The 15,000-nt window shown below is 26.6% G+C and overlaps 1 protein-coding gene across 2 annotated transcripts in view; it reads right to left on the bottom strand.

Annotated features, from left to right (window-relative positions):
* Nucleotides 1-5,716: 5,716 nt before the first annotated feature.
* The window catches only part of LOC100209595 (calcium-binding protein 39), a 23,845-nt gene continuing 14,561 nt past the window's right edge, over nt 5,717-15,000 (bottom strand). For both annotated transcript variants that reach the window (XM_065787816.1, XM_065787815.1), the window contains exons 6-12: nt 11,277-11,395; nt 10,078-10,246; nt 9,892-9,951; nt 7,534-7,599; nt 7,285-7,428; nt 6,422-6,527; nt 5,717-6,285 (exon numbers count right to left, since the gene is read on the bottom strand). In XM_065787816.1, the coding sequence (XP_065643888.1) occupies nt 6,194-6,285; nt 6,422-6,527; nt 7,285-7,428; nt 7,534-7,599; nt 9,892-9,951; nt 10,078-10,246; nt 11,277-11,395 (756 nt within the window). In that variant the 3' untranslated portion in view covers nt 5,717-6,193. The remainder of the gene's footprint in view (nt 6,286-6,421; nt 6,528-7,284; nt 7,429-7,533; nt 7,600-9,891; nt 9,952-10,077; nt 10,247-11,276; nt 11,396-15,000) is intronic.

The following is a 15,000-nucleotide window of genomic DNA, read 5'->3' as shown; positions in this document are numbered from 1 at the left end:
ACAATTGGTAATTTGATTGCTACATGCAAATGAGATTCTATTACGCCATATGATGGAGAAGTTAAAAGGATAAACGTCTGGTCTTTAATGCTATCCAGACTTTATTTGAATCTTCCTCAAAACTATTAGTTTTTACATTATGATTTATAGGTTTTCAACCAACAAACCATTATATTGAAATTCCTCATCAAGTTTGATGGTAACTATAGCGACGTTCATTATTTGTGTTTATGCCCCTATGTGATTTATCATCAAATTAGATTTTTCAATCTTTTTATGGCACCAGGCATTGGTGCAGCACTATAGTAAAATCATGGTACCTTTCAACTGTATTACGAAAAGTACTGGAAAAAGTTATTCAAACAAATGCAATATTTGGTCATTAAAAAAATATCCTTCTGGCAATGTTACCAGATGAGCAGCCACATATCTGATAACTAAGTGTTACATAGAAGAAAGAAGTATAGAACTAAATTAAGCAAGTGTGCAACAATTTCAAGTTCTTACTCTCAACTTTACGGAAAAGAATAGGTAGGAATTGATTGATAGGAATAGTTCACGGTGGACGGAGCCTTACTAACAATGCAGCTAAATGATAAACATGAGTCAAATAAGCATCACAATAAAGTAGTTGATCTTTTAGAAAAGTTCGACACCCCACACGCATACTGTAAAACATTGTGTAAAAATGGTGACAGCGGTTTCTGCTTCCGCATTCCGCAAGGATATTACTAACCATTATTTGGGTTAAAAAATTTCTGAACATTCTGGAAATTTATGTCAAGTTTAGCCAAAAATTGTTGGTAGGGGTAGATCTTATTTAGTTTTGCTTATCTTGGTCTCATTTTTTAGTTTTCCTATAATTAATATAGAAATCAGAGATAATTGTTGAATTTCTAAAAATAAGTTTTTTCCACTCCTAACGGGTGTTTTTTAATCCCGATAAAACTTCAAATTGGAAAAAGTAAAACAAGAAATAAAACTGTAATTAAACTTTTTTTTTTGAATTTCTTTCTTTGAATTTATTTCAAAGACCAATACATGACATTAACACTTAAAAATAATATCGGGCGTATAGGCACCGCGGCTGTTCTTGACGAAACCCATTCTGGATGTCCAATTTTGGGCCACTTTCTCAAGAACTTCTGGTCTTATGTCACGAATAACACGAACAATGCTGGCCTCCAAGACATCAATTGTTGCTGGTTTATCAGCATAAACCACTGACTTCATATAGCCTCACAGGAAATAATCCTGAGGTGTCAAATCGTACGACCTTGGAAGCCAATTGACGGGTCCATTTTTTTGAAATTAACTCATCTCCAAATTTTGATTTCAATAAGTCAACGGTTGCAGTTGCTGTATGGCAAGTAGCGCCATCCTGTTGAAACCACATCTCGTTTGTATCTATGTCATCTATACTTTCAATTAAAAAATTATTGATTATGGTGCGGTATCAATCTCCATTGACCGAAACGCGAGCTCCGCCTCATTTTTGAAGAAATAAGGTCCGATGATGCCACCAACGTGTACACCGCACCAAACGGTGCATTTTTCTGGATGTAATAGAGTATGTATGGTCTCTTCTTGATTAGTCTCACTCCATTGGTGACAATTTCGCTTATTAACAAAACCAGCTCTTGAGCCCAATCGGCGAAGGAACAACGCATATAATGGTTTTGCGGCTTTAATTTTTGCACCAATTAAATCTTATACGGGTGTAGATCAAGATCTTTGCTCAAAATTTTCCATGTCATAGACGGACAAAGCCCCAATTCCTGCGACCGACAACGAATTGATAAATTTGGATCCTCTTCCACACTTTTGTTTACAGCAGCGATATTCTCTTCGGAACGCACATTCCTTCGACGAGTTGATGCTACTGAATCCTCTAGAGAGAATGTAGTACAAGATCTATCTACAATTCGACGGGTTGCTTGCTCAGCTGGACAATTATGTGCTTCATAAAAATGACGAAGTTGTTTATAAGTTGCTTGAATTGACGACTTATTTTCAAAGTAAATTTTAACAATTTCGTAGCGTTGTTCAAGCGTGAGTCTATTCATGATTATTTGCTAGAGAAAACTGAAACAAATAAAATTTTTTATATTAAAGTTTACAATTTAAAGTTCAATGGGGTTTAAAAAGTCACTCTTTACTTAATGTTTATACTATCAAAAGCTTAACCTTAAATCATGCCACAAATATTAAATAATAAATTTTTGTTTGCTAAAAATTATCTTTTTGATTTCTTCATGCAGTATTGCAGTTAGTTTTTAAAAAGTTCTTACTTTAAAATAAAATTTTAATATGAAAAAGTTGCACTCAGCGTGCGACATAAATAATAATAATTAATTTTATTGTGAAAGCTAAAAGTGATTGCATTCCAGATTCCGGAATTGTCACTTCAAACTACAGTGCTTCTGTGAATCTTCAAGGAATAATGGATTATGCTACAAACATAATTTGGAAAGTTATGGATAAATTAAAACTACCTGAGCCTTGCAATACCCCATTCATTGATGTTTTTTATAAAATCAAACCCTATATGAATGTGTATTATTAAATAGCTCAGTTTAGTAAAAAAAAATTTTAATGTATAAATATTAAAGAAAATTTATTTTTATTTATAATCTCGGTATAAAACCAATATTACGCGTTTTTTTTAAGTAGTCATATGTTTTTCCTGTGCTCCCATTTGCATATTATATCATGTCTAGGTAAGGGATCGTCCATAAATTACGTAACGCAAACTTTCAAAATAAACAAAACAAAAAAGATTGAAAGTTTTCCCTCGCAGTCCTAATTAAAAAAAAAAATTAAAGTAGCCTATTAAGGTGGTACATACCTTTTATTTTACAGAAATTAAAAAAAAAATCAAAAAAACTATTATTACCATATTTGACACAAAATTTAATGAGGAGTACGTTTTTAAAGTTATTTTTTGAATATTTTTATCCAAAAAACTGATTTAGCACCTTTTTTAATGTCGTAAATTTTCAGGCACAGCAACGCCCTTAGCAATGATAAGCCCTTCAGCTGCATGTTAAGTTAAATTTATTAGCCATACTTTCAAATCACAATTTCGTTCAGTACAAGTTTTGCAAATGCACGTATAGTTTATATGTGATTAAAACACTTTTGTAATAACAATATAGTTTTAATTAAGAAATTCATACTTAAATAATATAATAAGAACTCATTCTGGAATTGAAAATAGATTATTTGCTTGTAATCAATACAGACTCATAAAAAAAATAAGATTTAACACACGTTAACATCTAGTGCTTCACTGTCAACAAGGAACTCTGACCAGGAAAAATAAAACTCGACCAAATAATTCTGGAAGACAAAGATAATTATAACATTACGAATAGTTTTAGTTTATCATGATTTTTTTAATAAAAGACGTAGCTACTAGCTCAGACTGTGAAAATAATGTTAATGTTAGAATAATAAAGTGAAGCAACAAGGATTTAGTTAAGAACTACACCTATCATGTATTTGAAGTTCTTGTCAATGACATCAAACATTTGAAACTCACAAGAGTCTTATTGCTTATATGTAAAACAAAAGCAATATCGCAAAAACTTCTTTGCTACTAATGATTAAATGGTGGTAGCATTTTGAGAAGATTATAGTATTTATAGAGCTATGAAATCTTTTACTTCATTATTTATATATTTTTTTCTACCTTCTATTTTTTAAAAGCTTAAACAACAATATTATTATTGCTTTGCATGGTACATATACATGGTATATATTGCATGGTATATATAGTGTTTGCAAAACATTTACGACTAAAACAGCCATAGAAACAGCAAAAATAAAGAGACTAAAAAATGAAGAAACAAAGACCTGTACAGTTTCTGTTGATGGTTAATGACAGAAAAGAGGACACAGCTCACTGAACATCTGAAGAATATTTTTGTATTAAGAAAAGTCATTGAAATAAGTATTTGTTTTGTATTATTAATACAAGTAAGATTAATGGTGAGAATTTTGGTTTAAGACCAACAATACAAAAACTTTGCCAGTTTCACAGTTTATGCTTAATGCATTTGTTGAAAGTTATAAAGAGCGCATAAAAAACATTCATAGAAACCAACCAAAGATCAACATCATCAACATAAGGCGTATATGTTTGAAGAAAATAAAAAGCCACTAGAAATGGATTTAAACATAAAATGAAATAGTATGGAGAGACTCATGCTTATTTTGCAAGCTTATATTAATGAATTTTTTTTGTCAGTTGAATTTTATTTTTGTATTTTTTACTCAGTTTTTCAATACTTAGCGATTTTGTTAACTTAAAAACACGATATCTTAAAATCAACATAAGCTTTTATGTTGAAATTTTCACAATATTTTCTTTATTTATAATGGCAGGAGTTGAACTAAAACTGATGTTTTACACTAAAAAAATGTAATTTTATGGCACTTTTTAAGGGCATTTCCAGTGGAAAATACCATTAATGAGTAAGAAATATCAATATCTTCTGAACTTTTTTGCATTATGGTTTTAGTTCAACTCCTGCATTACTATACAATGAAGAACTAGTGAAAACTTGAAGTCTTGAACTATTTTAGTTTTTTAGATATTTTGTTTACAAAATACCATTTTTTCAATAATAATCGAGGCAAAAAGGCTTGATTAACTATTTTTTAAATTAAATTATTTCAAAATAATATATTTTGAATTAAAACAAATAAGAAAATTGTTGTATATTGTCTTATTCTGAATTTTATTTTTTATGGGTATGTACCACCTTAAGTTTAATGAAAATCGCCGCGAAAAGGAGCTTATTATCTCCTACTTCTGTTTTTTAAAAATATTTTGCGTTGCGTAATTTATGGACGATCCCTAATTATAAAATATGTGTCCTTGATGATTTTGTTTGCTAATTGACCAGGAAGTTAAAGTATAAAAATCAGTATTATGGAAAAAATTTTAACATTTAGATCTAAATATAAATACAAAAAGCATGCCACATGTTATGTGTGTCCTTGGTGTGTTATTTTAGAGTTTGTTTATTCTATACATTAATATTCGTAATATTCATAAGTGTACCATAAATCATAGAAATTATTAAATTAATTTAAATATTGTCATCTAACATGTGTCATGTTGTGTTTACTTTTTGTCCTTGGGTGCTACTCTACATGTTTAAGCAATCTATCAAGATGTCATAAATGTGTAATTTATCCTACAGAGAACCTTTAGTTAAAAGGTATTCCAAAAATAATTATATTAAAATAAGTACGTTAAATGTAAGTTATTACGCTATGTGTTCATGGTGCTCTACACATGTATGATATTTATTCAATTAAAAAAAATGTATCAGCTGGTGACTATTTACAGTTTATAGAGCTGGTGACTATTTACAGTTTATAGAAAGTTGAAAATTGAATATGAAATACGTGTCACATGTTTATTATTTGTTATTTCATTTGTCCTTAGTTTCGTGTTATCAATGTGTCTTTCGAGGTATGACAACCGACGTTACAATAATAGTTGTTGGCCAGGGTATAATGAACATTCACCGAAAATTTTAGCTTTTTAGCTTCAAAATTGGCAAAGATGTGATTTTTGCCTCAAAAGTGACCACTGTGCATCATGTCAAAAGATCTAACCATTAAATAAACATAAAATTAATTCAAAAAAAAAAAAAAAATTAAAATGGACGACTAATGCATAAAAGTGAAAACGCAAAAATTGTTTCGAGAAAATTGTATTCAAGATTTTTGCATTTAATAGTTACAAAATCATAAAAGAAAACAAGAACAACATTTTCTGAATAATAATAAAAAATTAAATAATTTTAAAGTAAAAAAAGTCAAACAAATAACAACTGCCATTTTTAGACCAATCGTATTTTAGATAACAAAAATTGATGAATTTTTAAACCAATCGTTTTTCAGACTATTTAATATTACAAAACATTTTTATTAAAAAAAAATTTTTAGATATCATTAACATATAAAAATATTCCATCAGTTAAACCCATGCAGCCATAACGATACATTTGATAACAAAAAAAAGTTTCAAAATTAAACACTTGTAATAAAGATGATGTTTACAAATACATAACTATAAAAGGTTTCGGTGAACTCCAGTGAGATTCAGTGAGACTTAAAGAAAGTTTTATTATTTGCTTAATTGTAGTACTCATTCAAAAGTATATTGAAACCACTAATGATCACTTGCTCCATCGGAAGAAGAAGACTGCAAGTCCCTTATCTGTTTTATTAGATATGTTTTTTCATCGTTAAACTGTTCATCTTCTACACACACAAAAAATTATTTTTCATACTTTTATGTATTTCAATTACTTTAGTATACTTTTTAATAAACTTAATTGTATGAATAGAAATATTTTTTATAAAGAAATTTAAAACAATAACTAGAAATAAAAATCACCTGTTCTATCAGTGTGAAAATTCAAAAGAAATTCTACGAGTTTATCTTTATTCTTTAACAAGATATCTAATATAGGTTGTGTTTTGTTTGGGTTTGCTACAAATACCTGAAAAATTAACAGAAAAATTACTAAGAATTGACAGAGTAGAATATAATATGACCTGTTGAACAAGTGTTTCTTTTTATTATAAGTAAAGACATTAATTAGTTAGAATAATTAGTTAATTTATTTAGTAAAAACATTAATTAGTTAGAATATTTAGTTAATTTTTTTAGTAAAAACATTAATTAGTTAGATTAATTAGCTAACTTATTAAGTAAAAACTTTAATTAGTTAGCTAATTTATCAAGATATTAACTAGTTAGAATAATTAGCTAATTTATTTATTAATTAGTTATAACTATAGACATTAATTAGTTTAGTTTCAAATTAGTGTTAATAGTACTAACTGAAAAAAGTTTAGAAGAAAAAAAAAAATTCATCCATGGAAACGATTTTCCTATAAATTTTCCGTGGAATAGATTTTCTCATGAAACCCATGGAAACAATATTTTCAAAATACTATTTTTTATTTCATTTTGAAAAGAAATAATTACAAGGACTGCATTTTAATGTCTGCACTAATTTTTTTTCAGGAAAAATTTTTGGGTAAAAAAATAAACAAGTAACACTTAAAAACAAAAACTTAAGTATTTAATCAAACTTGTTAACTATATTACTTATGTAATCTATATTATCTATTTATGTTATCTACATTATCTACCTTATCTACATTATCTATATTATCTATGTCATCTATATTATTTGCAGTATTGATGCTATTTTATTATAAACATTATTTTAACTGAGTAAAAAAAATTACTTTAAAAACATGAAACGCTTCAAACTGTATATTTCTGCTTTTATCTCGTAACAAGTTCATCATAAGTTTTAGATTATCAGGATTACTTATGTATCGTGTCATTATAATAAAGTTGTGTCGATCTAGCAATAGTTCGCCTAAAAGCTAAGAAAACATTATTAATTATATAAACAATTGTATCTATGTTTCATTATTTAAAATCAAAACAATTAAAAGCAATTACAAATACAAAAAACAACAATAACAAACTTTTAAAGATTGCCGCTTTGTGACATAGTTTTGTGAATCAAGAAGAACTCTGTATTTTGTGAAAACCTTCAAAAAAAATTCAAAGAAATTTTAATAAGTCTAAATTATACGTTGACAAAACGAAGAATTTAAATACTTTTTTATCATTTATCATTAACTAACATTAAAATCTCAAAATAAATTGGAACTTGGAAATTTTTATTGATTTATACAAAACAGTTTATAGAAAGTATTTAATTAAATTAGACACATTCAAGAAAATTTCTTTAAAAAAAATTTTATTCAAGAAAAAAGAAGATACAACTTGTTTGTTAAAAAGTCAATTAAAGTCTCTGCAAGTTAATGAAGTCATCTAAAGTCTCTGCAAGTTGATGATGTCATCTAAAGTTTCTGCAAGTTAATGAAGTCAAAAAATGTATTAAAGTAGAAACTTTATTAAAAAAAAACAAGAAAAAAAAACAAAAAAACAGTTGCCAAATTAAAAAAACAAATGCCAACTTCTAAATCCAAAAAACAAATCATTTTGAAAGGTTTTTTTTAATTGTTAATGTTTTTTTTATTTTATTATAAATCAAATCAAATAGATCATTTGATTTCTCAAATGTTCAATTTTATTGAAAGATTGGATTAAGATAAATTTTACAACACGCCTGCAAAATCATCATTTGTGTTATGCTTTTTGTTTTACTCTATTTACCTACAGCCAAGGATCTACTTATTAATGTCTAGAGGCTACTTTATTTTTTTTTTATAGTTACTTATTAATGTCTAGAGGCTTCTCCTATCTCTTAGGTTACAACTCTCTTTCAACTATATTGAAATACGAACCTTGACAATTATGTGGATTAACAAGAAGAGCATGATACTACCAAGAGAAAGAAAAGCCACCAATTAAAGTAAAGACATTATGCACCAGGGACATTAGGAAAAGACCATTATACACCATTTATTTGTTAGGAGTTATGTCTAAATTAGCCTAAAAAATAGTTGACGTGAAAAAAAACTTTACAAAAATCTTATTTACTTACGAAAATAAGAATGATTTCTAATGTTCCCCTAATAAATTTGAAAGTGCAAGACTTCAATGAATGACTTAGATGCTACTAGTACAAGACACTGCTAGAATCTAAACAACAATCTGATGTTTCATTAACAATTTTTGCTTAGTAACAATTAGCTAATAATAATCTAATGTTTCATTAGGAAATCCAAAAATTTGTACACATTTGAATAAAAATAACTAAAAATAGAACTACAAAAGTTCAAAAAACCAACTCAACAAAAAAGCTTTAGGTGTGGTTCACAAGTTATACCCAGGAAAAAAACTGAGTTAAAATTATGAGATGAATTATGAAATACTTCTTCACAATAGATATATATTATATAATGAATATATAATTTTCATAAAATTATAACAATTATATTATATACACACACACACACACGCTTTTACTAGTGATAGAGCAACATTTTTTTGGAGTTGGTCGATCTTCTGAGATATACGATCTTCTGAGAAACAGACCTGATATGAAAATGGCTTTTATTTATTAAGCACAATTTACAGTTTTCTCAAATTCATTTAAAACTTAAGCAGTATATTCTTTTATTGCTGTATGTTAACTACATATGACTGATTTATACTTGATTTAATAAAAAAAGACTCATTACAGAATTAAATAAACCAAATTAAAAACTTTTTTCTTTCCATGCAACCAAACCAAACCCCCTAACATGCTATTTTACTTCTTAGCATCCTAAAAACTATTCCTAATAAACGAGAAATGGCAAGGAGCACCACACAAAAATAGAATTTAATGAATGTGCATGAGTTTTACTAATAAATCGTTTTGTTTATTCAGTCGTTTTCATGAACCTTAAAACTTTTTGTTGTTTTAGTGCTTGTCTTAGAAAAAATAACTAAATTGTAGTAGTTCCCGTAGAAAAACGTGGAAACTCATCTTAACTTGCCGTCTAGAGCTCTTTGAAAATAAAGGTTTAAAACCAGGTTAAATAAACCAAAGATCTTCATCACTATTACTTTTGTAAAATTCCTAGTTTGGACATTAAGCATAAAACTGTAAATTACTTATGTAATTATTATAATTTATTTTGATGTCAGCATGATAAAAATGTAGAGTTAGTAGAACAATACATAAAAAAATACAAAGTACAAAATAAAAAAAAGTTTAATAAAGACTGCATGTATTTAAAAAGAGAAATGATAAAAAATAACTAAAGTAAATACAGAAACAGGATCATTTAAATTTTGCTTTAGTGTGTTCCTTTTTTTTTGTTGTGTTTAACCCAGAAAAACAGTTTTATAAATAATGCCATGTTAATGTAAAAAAAAAATCGAACCTTATCATATTCATGTTCCAGAAATTGTGAACAGTGTAACTTATGTCTCGTTAAAAGTTCCTAAAAAAATTAAATGCAAAGAAAAGTAATAAATATAAAAAAAAGGAAAATTTTATTTATATAACGTCATAATAATATTTAACGTAATTATAATAATATTTTTACTATTCTTTTTAAAAAATAAACCTTGAATGTGCTGAAAGCATCAGAAGCTATATCAAACGTAGAGTCCTCCACATATTTAAATAAGTCAAAAAACTTTTCGCTTGACAAAATAATTTTGGCCAATGACTCATAACGTATACACTCACGAAGTATCATACCTGAATTTAGTGCTATTTCCGGATTTTCATATCTGAATAAAATAAAAATAAAAAAAGAAGAAAATTACAACAGCAAAAAACATCGCCTATATAATAAAAAAAAATCTCCTATATATTTAAAAAACATCTATATATTTAAAAATATAAGGTAAAAAAAAGGCTTTATTTAAAAAGTCAACAACAATATTAATTATCTTAATTAACAAATAATTATTTCTTTAATAATTTAAAAATAACTATTTCTTTAATAATTTTAAAAATAATTATTTCTTTAATAAATTAATTAACAATTAACGATTTCTTTTTATCTTTAAATGTTCAGCTGATTGATAAAAGACAGAAACTATTATGTATGAAAATAATTCTTTTTTGATGTTGCTATGATGATGTTGTTGCTATCCTAGTTATTAGGTAATTAAAATTTAATCATAATTATAACTCTTTAATTATAATAAAAACATATTACAACAATTGGAGAGTATAATTAATTATGTTACATATAACACAATGCTATAAATCTGGTAGTCATTTAAATCACTTAAAATTTTAATATTTCTGTATAGTCATAATTATTTTAACAATTAAGGGCTTTGGGCAAACCTTAAAAAATTTTTTTAACCTTTTAAGATGACTTTTTTAAATTTAGTAATAGAACAGATTTAATGAGTGATAACTAATAAGTAAACAACTGGAGTTTTGATAAAACAAAGCTGAAGCCAGATCTGTGCAATGCCTAAGAGTGTATAAATATTGATACATCCTTTAATATATTTCATCTTTAATTAAAATTCACTTTATATTTTACATATGTGTTTATTCCATATTAAACCAGAGCCAGAGTCCTGGTCACTAACTTGATGAACATTTAAAAAATATTGTTATTTTAAAAGCTGCTTAAAATTATAATAAAAGCTTAAAAAGCTGTAAAAATAAATCTGTAAAGTTTCAAATTATAAAAATGAGATGTTTTGTCTGCTTTTTGATTTAATCTAAAAAAATCTAAAAATACTTATTTAAAAAATCTCTACAAAAATAAGCAAACTTAATAGACTTAAAATTTACCCTTTAAGAAGTTGAAACAATATTTCATTGTTTTGTTCAATATGATCTACAGTAGGAGAACGCGCTCCAATTTGCCGTCGAAGCATGACACCAAAGATCTGCACAACTTCTTTTTTGGACTAAGATTTTTAAAACAGAATGTTATATTATTTTAATAAAAAACATTAATCAAAAATATGAATAAAAATATAAAAAACCTATTGTACATAAAACTATTATCAAGAAAATGGGATTTGTAGAGCTTTTGAATAGTTAGGTATGGAATGCAGATATTTTATCAAATCTAATGGCACCATACAATAAGTACACTTGCATAATTAAAAAAACAGATCTACTAACTGAATAATGGAATTTAAAAAAAGTAAGCAAAATTATTTTAGATTAATAAAACTTTGTAATCAGATTGTACATGTATCTTTCACAATTTTACAAGTGCGCATTTAAGTTTATGCAATCTTTTATAAACCTGTTGATACGTGTATTTGATACTTTATTGAACTGTGTACATGTAATAAAATAATAATTAAGCATGCTAGATAATAAATAATATTTATATATCTATATTTAATAATGGATAAATTAATCATTAATGTAAAAAATGATTTAAGCTTGTAATATTTAAATCTTTTTTAAAAATAATGAATTTTAATATTTGCTGTTCACATTTGTTCCAAAATTAAAACTTTGGAATTCAAAAAATAAGCACTTTGCACTAATATAATTTAATATAAATATTCTAAGTGCCTACTTAACTCAATATAAATATTTTGTCTAAGTGTCTACTTAGTTCAATATTAAATATTTTGTTGTCTATTTAACTATTTACTACTTTTGCCTATATAACTGTAAAATAAAAAAACTGAACAGTTTTAACATGTTATATAAAAATAGTGAGGCTAAAACCATGCTTTTGACATATCAAAACCTTTTAACAAAGCCTCAAATTTATTTACACAAATAAATTAACATAATAATTTTCAAGGTTCTATTCAAGGAACTAAATTATAATATTAATCCTTTAAAAATAATTGTAATAATATATTAACAAATAAAAACAGTTTTTTGGACCTTTATTAGTATCTACTGAGGCAATGTCAGATACTAACTTTGTGATGGATTGGATATACAAGGTCCATAAAAGGTCAGCAATGAGTGAGATTCTAAATAGTCAAATTGTGAAATAGAAGACTTATCGAAGTCTTATTTAAAAACTTAATACACGCCAGAGTAAGAGAAAAGTTACATATCAAGAAGTTAAGGTAAGTGATTTAATTTGTCTTGAAAAGAAATCACAAAGCTAAAGTACTAGTCAGAATTTATTAGCTCCTTTTTCTTGTTACATAAAAAACAATTTGAAAAAAAAAATATTTTATTTGGTTATGTCACCAAAACTCTGCTATCCCTAAAAATTTAATACACATTCATTTTGACTTTAACTGTAAATTACAAATAGAAATTTTTGTCTAACTGCTAACTAAAAGTAGGTAAACATTGCAATCAAACAAAAAAAAAATAATCTGAAAAATAAGTAAAAAGAAAAGTTTTAGTATAGAGATCTAATAGTCAAAATCTCTTTAAGATAAAATAAAACAACAAATTTAATTAGATTTTTTTCAAACATCACATCAAAAATATTAACAAAAGATTCTCACTGCAAAGTATAGTCCTGTTGTGTGTGATAAATTTTGTTACAATTTTCAGGTGCAACCCTGCTTATGATAAACAAAATTGACAAACTTTGATAAATAGTTTTTAGTGAATATCCTTTAGCAGTCTTTATTCCATGTACATAACAAACATGACATCTTTTATGTAGTCTTTTATTTTTGTCTTTGTAGAATATTATAATTGAAGGATAGCTTACCAGTATAGACAACTTCAACAATAATCACCCAGTTGCTTGGGTTAGTGCAAAAACTTGACGTTGCTGACTAAGAAATCTAAGCTTGATAATGAGCTACCAGTATACTGTGCATGTGTGTGTGTGTGTATATGTGTGTAGGATTAAATAAATATGACTGTATATAAACTTTTTTGAAAAAATAGATAACTATTTTATTTAAACATATCATGAGTTTAGTGGCAAAAAATGTTAACACAAAAATCCTGCTTTAGAGAAATCAATCATTTCAGTTTTCTTTAAATTTGAAACTTTTATAACCTTATTAAATTGCATTTGGTGTTGACACCGGAAATTCACTATAATGTTAAGTGCAACTGTGTAAAAAAAAGTGTAACATAAGTTAGCATGAATAAAATACCTGTTTTATAAGTTAATATTAAATGTACTTTTTTAACCAGAGAAAAGATTATGTTTCATTCAACTTTGTGTATTTTGCCAGTTTGTAGAGCATTGTAAACCTTACAATACTGCATCATTAAGTCAAAACTGCCAATTTTCAACTTTACATCTTTTGCCAGTATACACACAACAAAATTGTTATAATAAAAACAAACTGTTAAAAAAATAACTTAAAAAAGAGCATAACAAACAAAACAAAAAAACGTTATTCAAGTACTGACATCAACTAATTTAGAAAAAAATGGTCCCCCAGTATATGCTGTCAAGTTATCACTATCACGCCTATTAAAAAATTTACTTTTGTTTAAATTTGGAGCTGATGTGATCCTTTTATGTTTTGTTTCCTAAAGCCTTTTCTGTTTGTTTAAACCCAACAATTGGTACTCATGGTAGCTTTATAAATGGTTTTATATATATATATATATATATATATATATATATATATATATATATATATATATATATATATATATATATATATATTGATATTTAAGGCTGTTTTGTATTATAATAATAAAACAAAACTCATAGTCGTAAAAGAGTGCTCAATATTAAAAAGATACTTCAAATAGAGTGACATACATATATATTAACGAAGAAAAAACAACTTTTTCTATCGTACTTTAAGTTTCATGCCTATACGGCAATCATCAGCCATTGAATACAAATTCAAAAACAAAAAAAAAACAAAAAAAACCGCTAAAAATTACAAAATACTGGGTAGTGTGATCTTAACGTCGCTAAGACATACTTGATGGCAACGAAAAAACAAAATATTAGCTAATCACCGGTGTCGAGAAAAGAGGAGTTTATTCTTGTGTCTGCATTTTGAAATCAACTCATTTCGTTTATTTAACAAGTTATCACCTTTATATGTTAAAATAAGGAATTTTTCGTATAAACAAAGATTGCAAATTATTGATGAAGTGTTATAAGGATTGCAACATTTTACAATTTTCCACTTAATTAAGGGTGTAAACATTTTGTCTTTTATGTCCCAAATCTCTTTAGACAATTCGGTATCATTTTTATATTTATTAATGTTAAAAGATTTTAGATGGTTAGCATACCGAAATTTAAATGGAGTTTCACATAAGCCAAAATATACTTTTTCTTTGTAGTCAGGTTTATTTGACGACACAGTCGCTTGATAAACGATGTTCTTCGACAAGCACTGATTGTTCATGGGACAGATGGATTTATTGACACAGTTGCATATATTTCCCTCATCTTTACCTTGGCTATATAATATCCTGTGATTGTGCGAATTAATGATGGACTTGATGTTTGGCATACACGAGTAGCTTATTTTAATGGTATTTCGATTAAATATCTTACGAAGTTTGTGACCAACCAGAAAGTGCAGGTCTACCATGTTCAAAAAACAACTTCCTATTTTTGTTGCAACATTGGTTCTGAAAG

This window comes from Hydra vulgaris, chromosome 01 (assembly GCF_038396675.1).
Source record: "Hydra vulgaris chromosome 01, alternate assembly HydraT2T_AEP".
NCBI classification, from domain to species: domain Eukaryota; kingdom Metazoa; phylum Cnidaria; class Hydrozoa; order Anthoathecata; family Hydridae; genus Hydra; species Hydra vulgaris.
The sequence above is the reverse complement of the archived record's forward strand: the minus strand, read 5'-3'. Positions and strand labels throughout refer to the sequence as shown.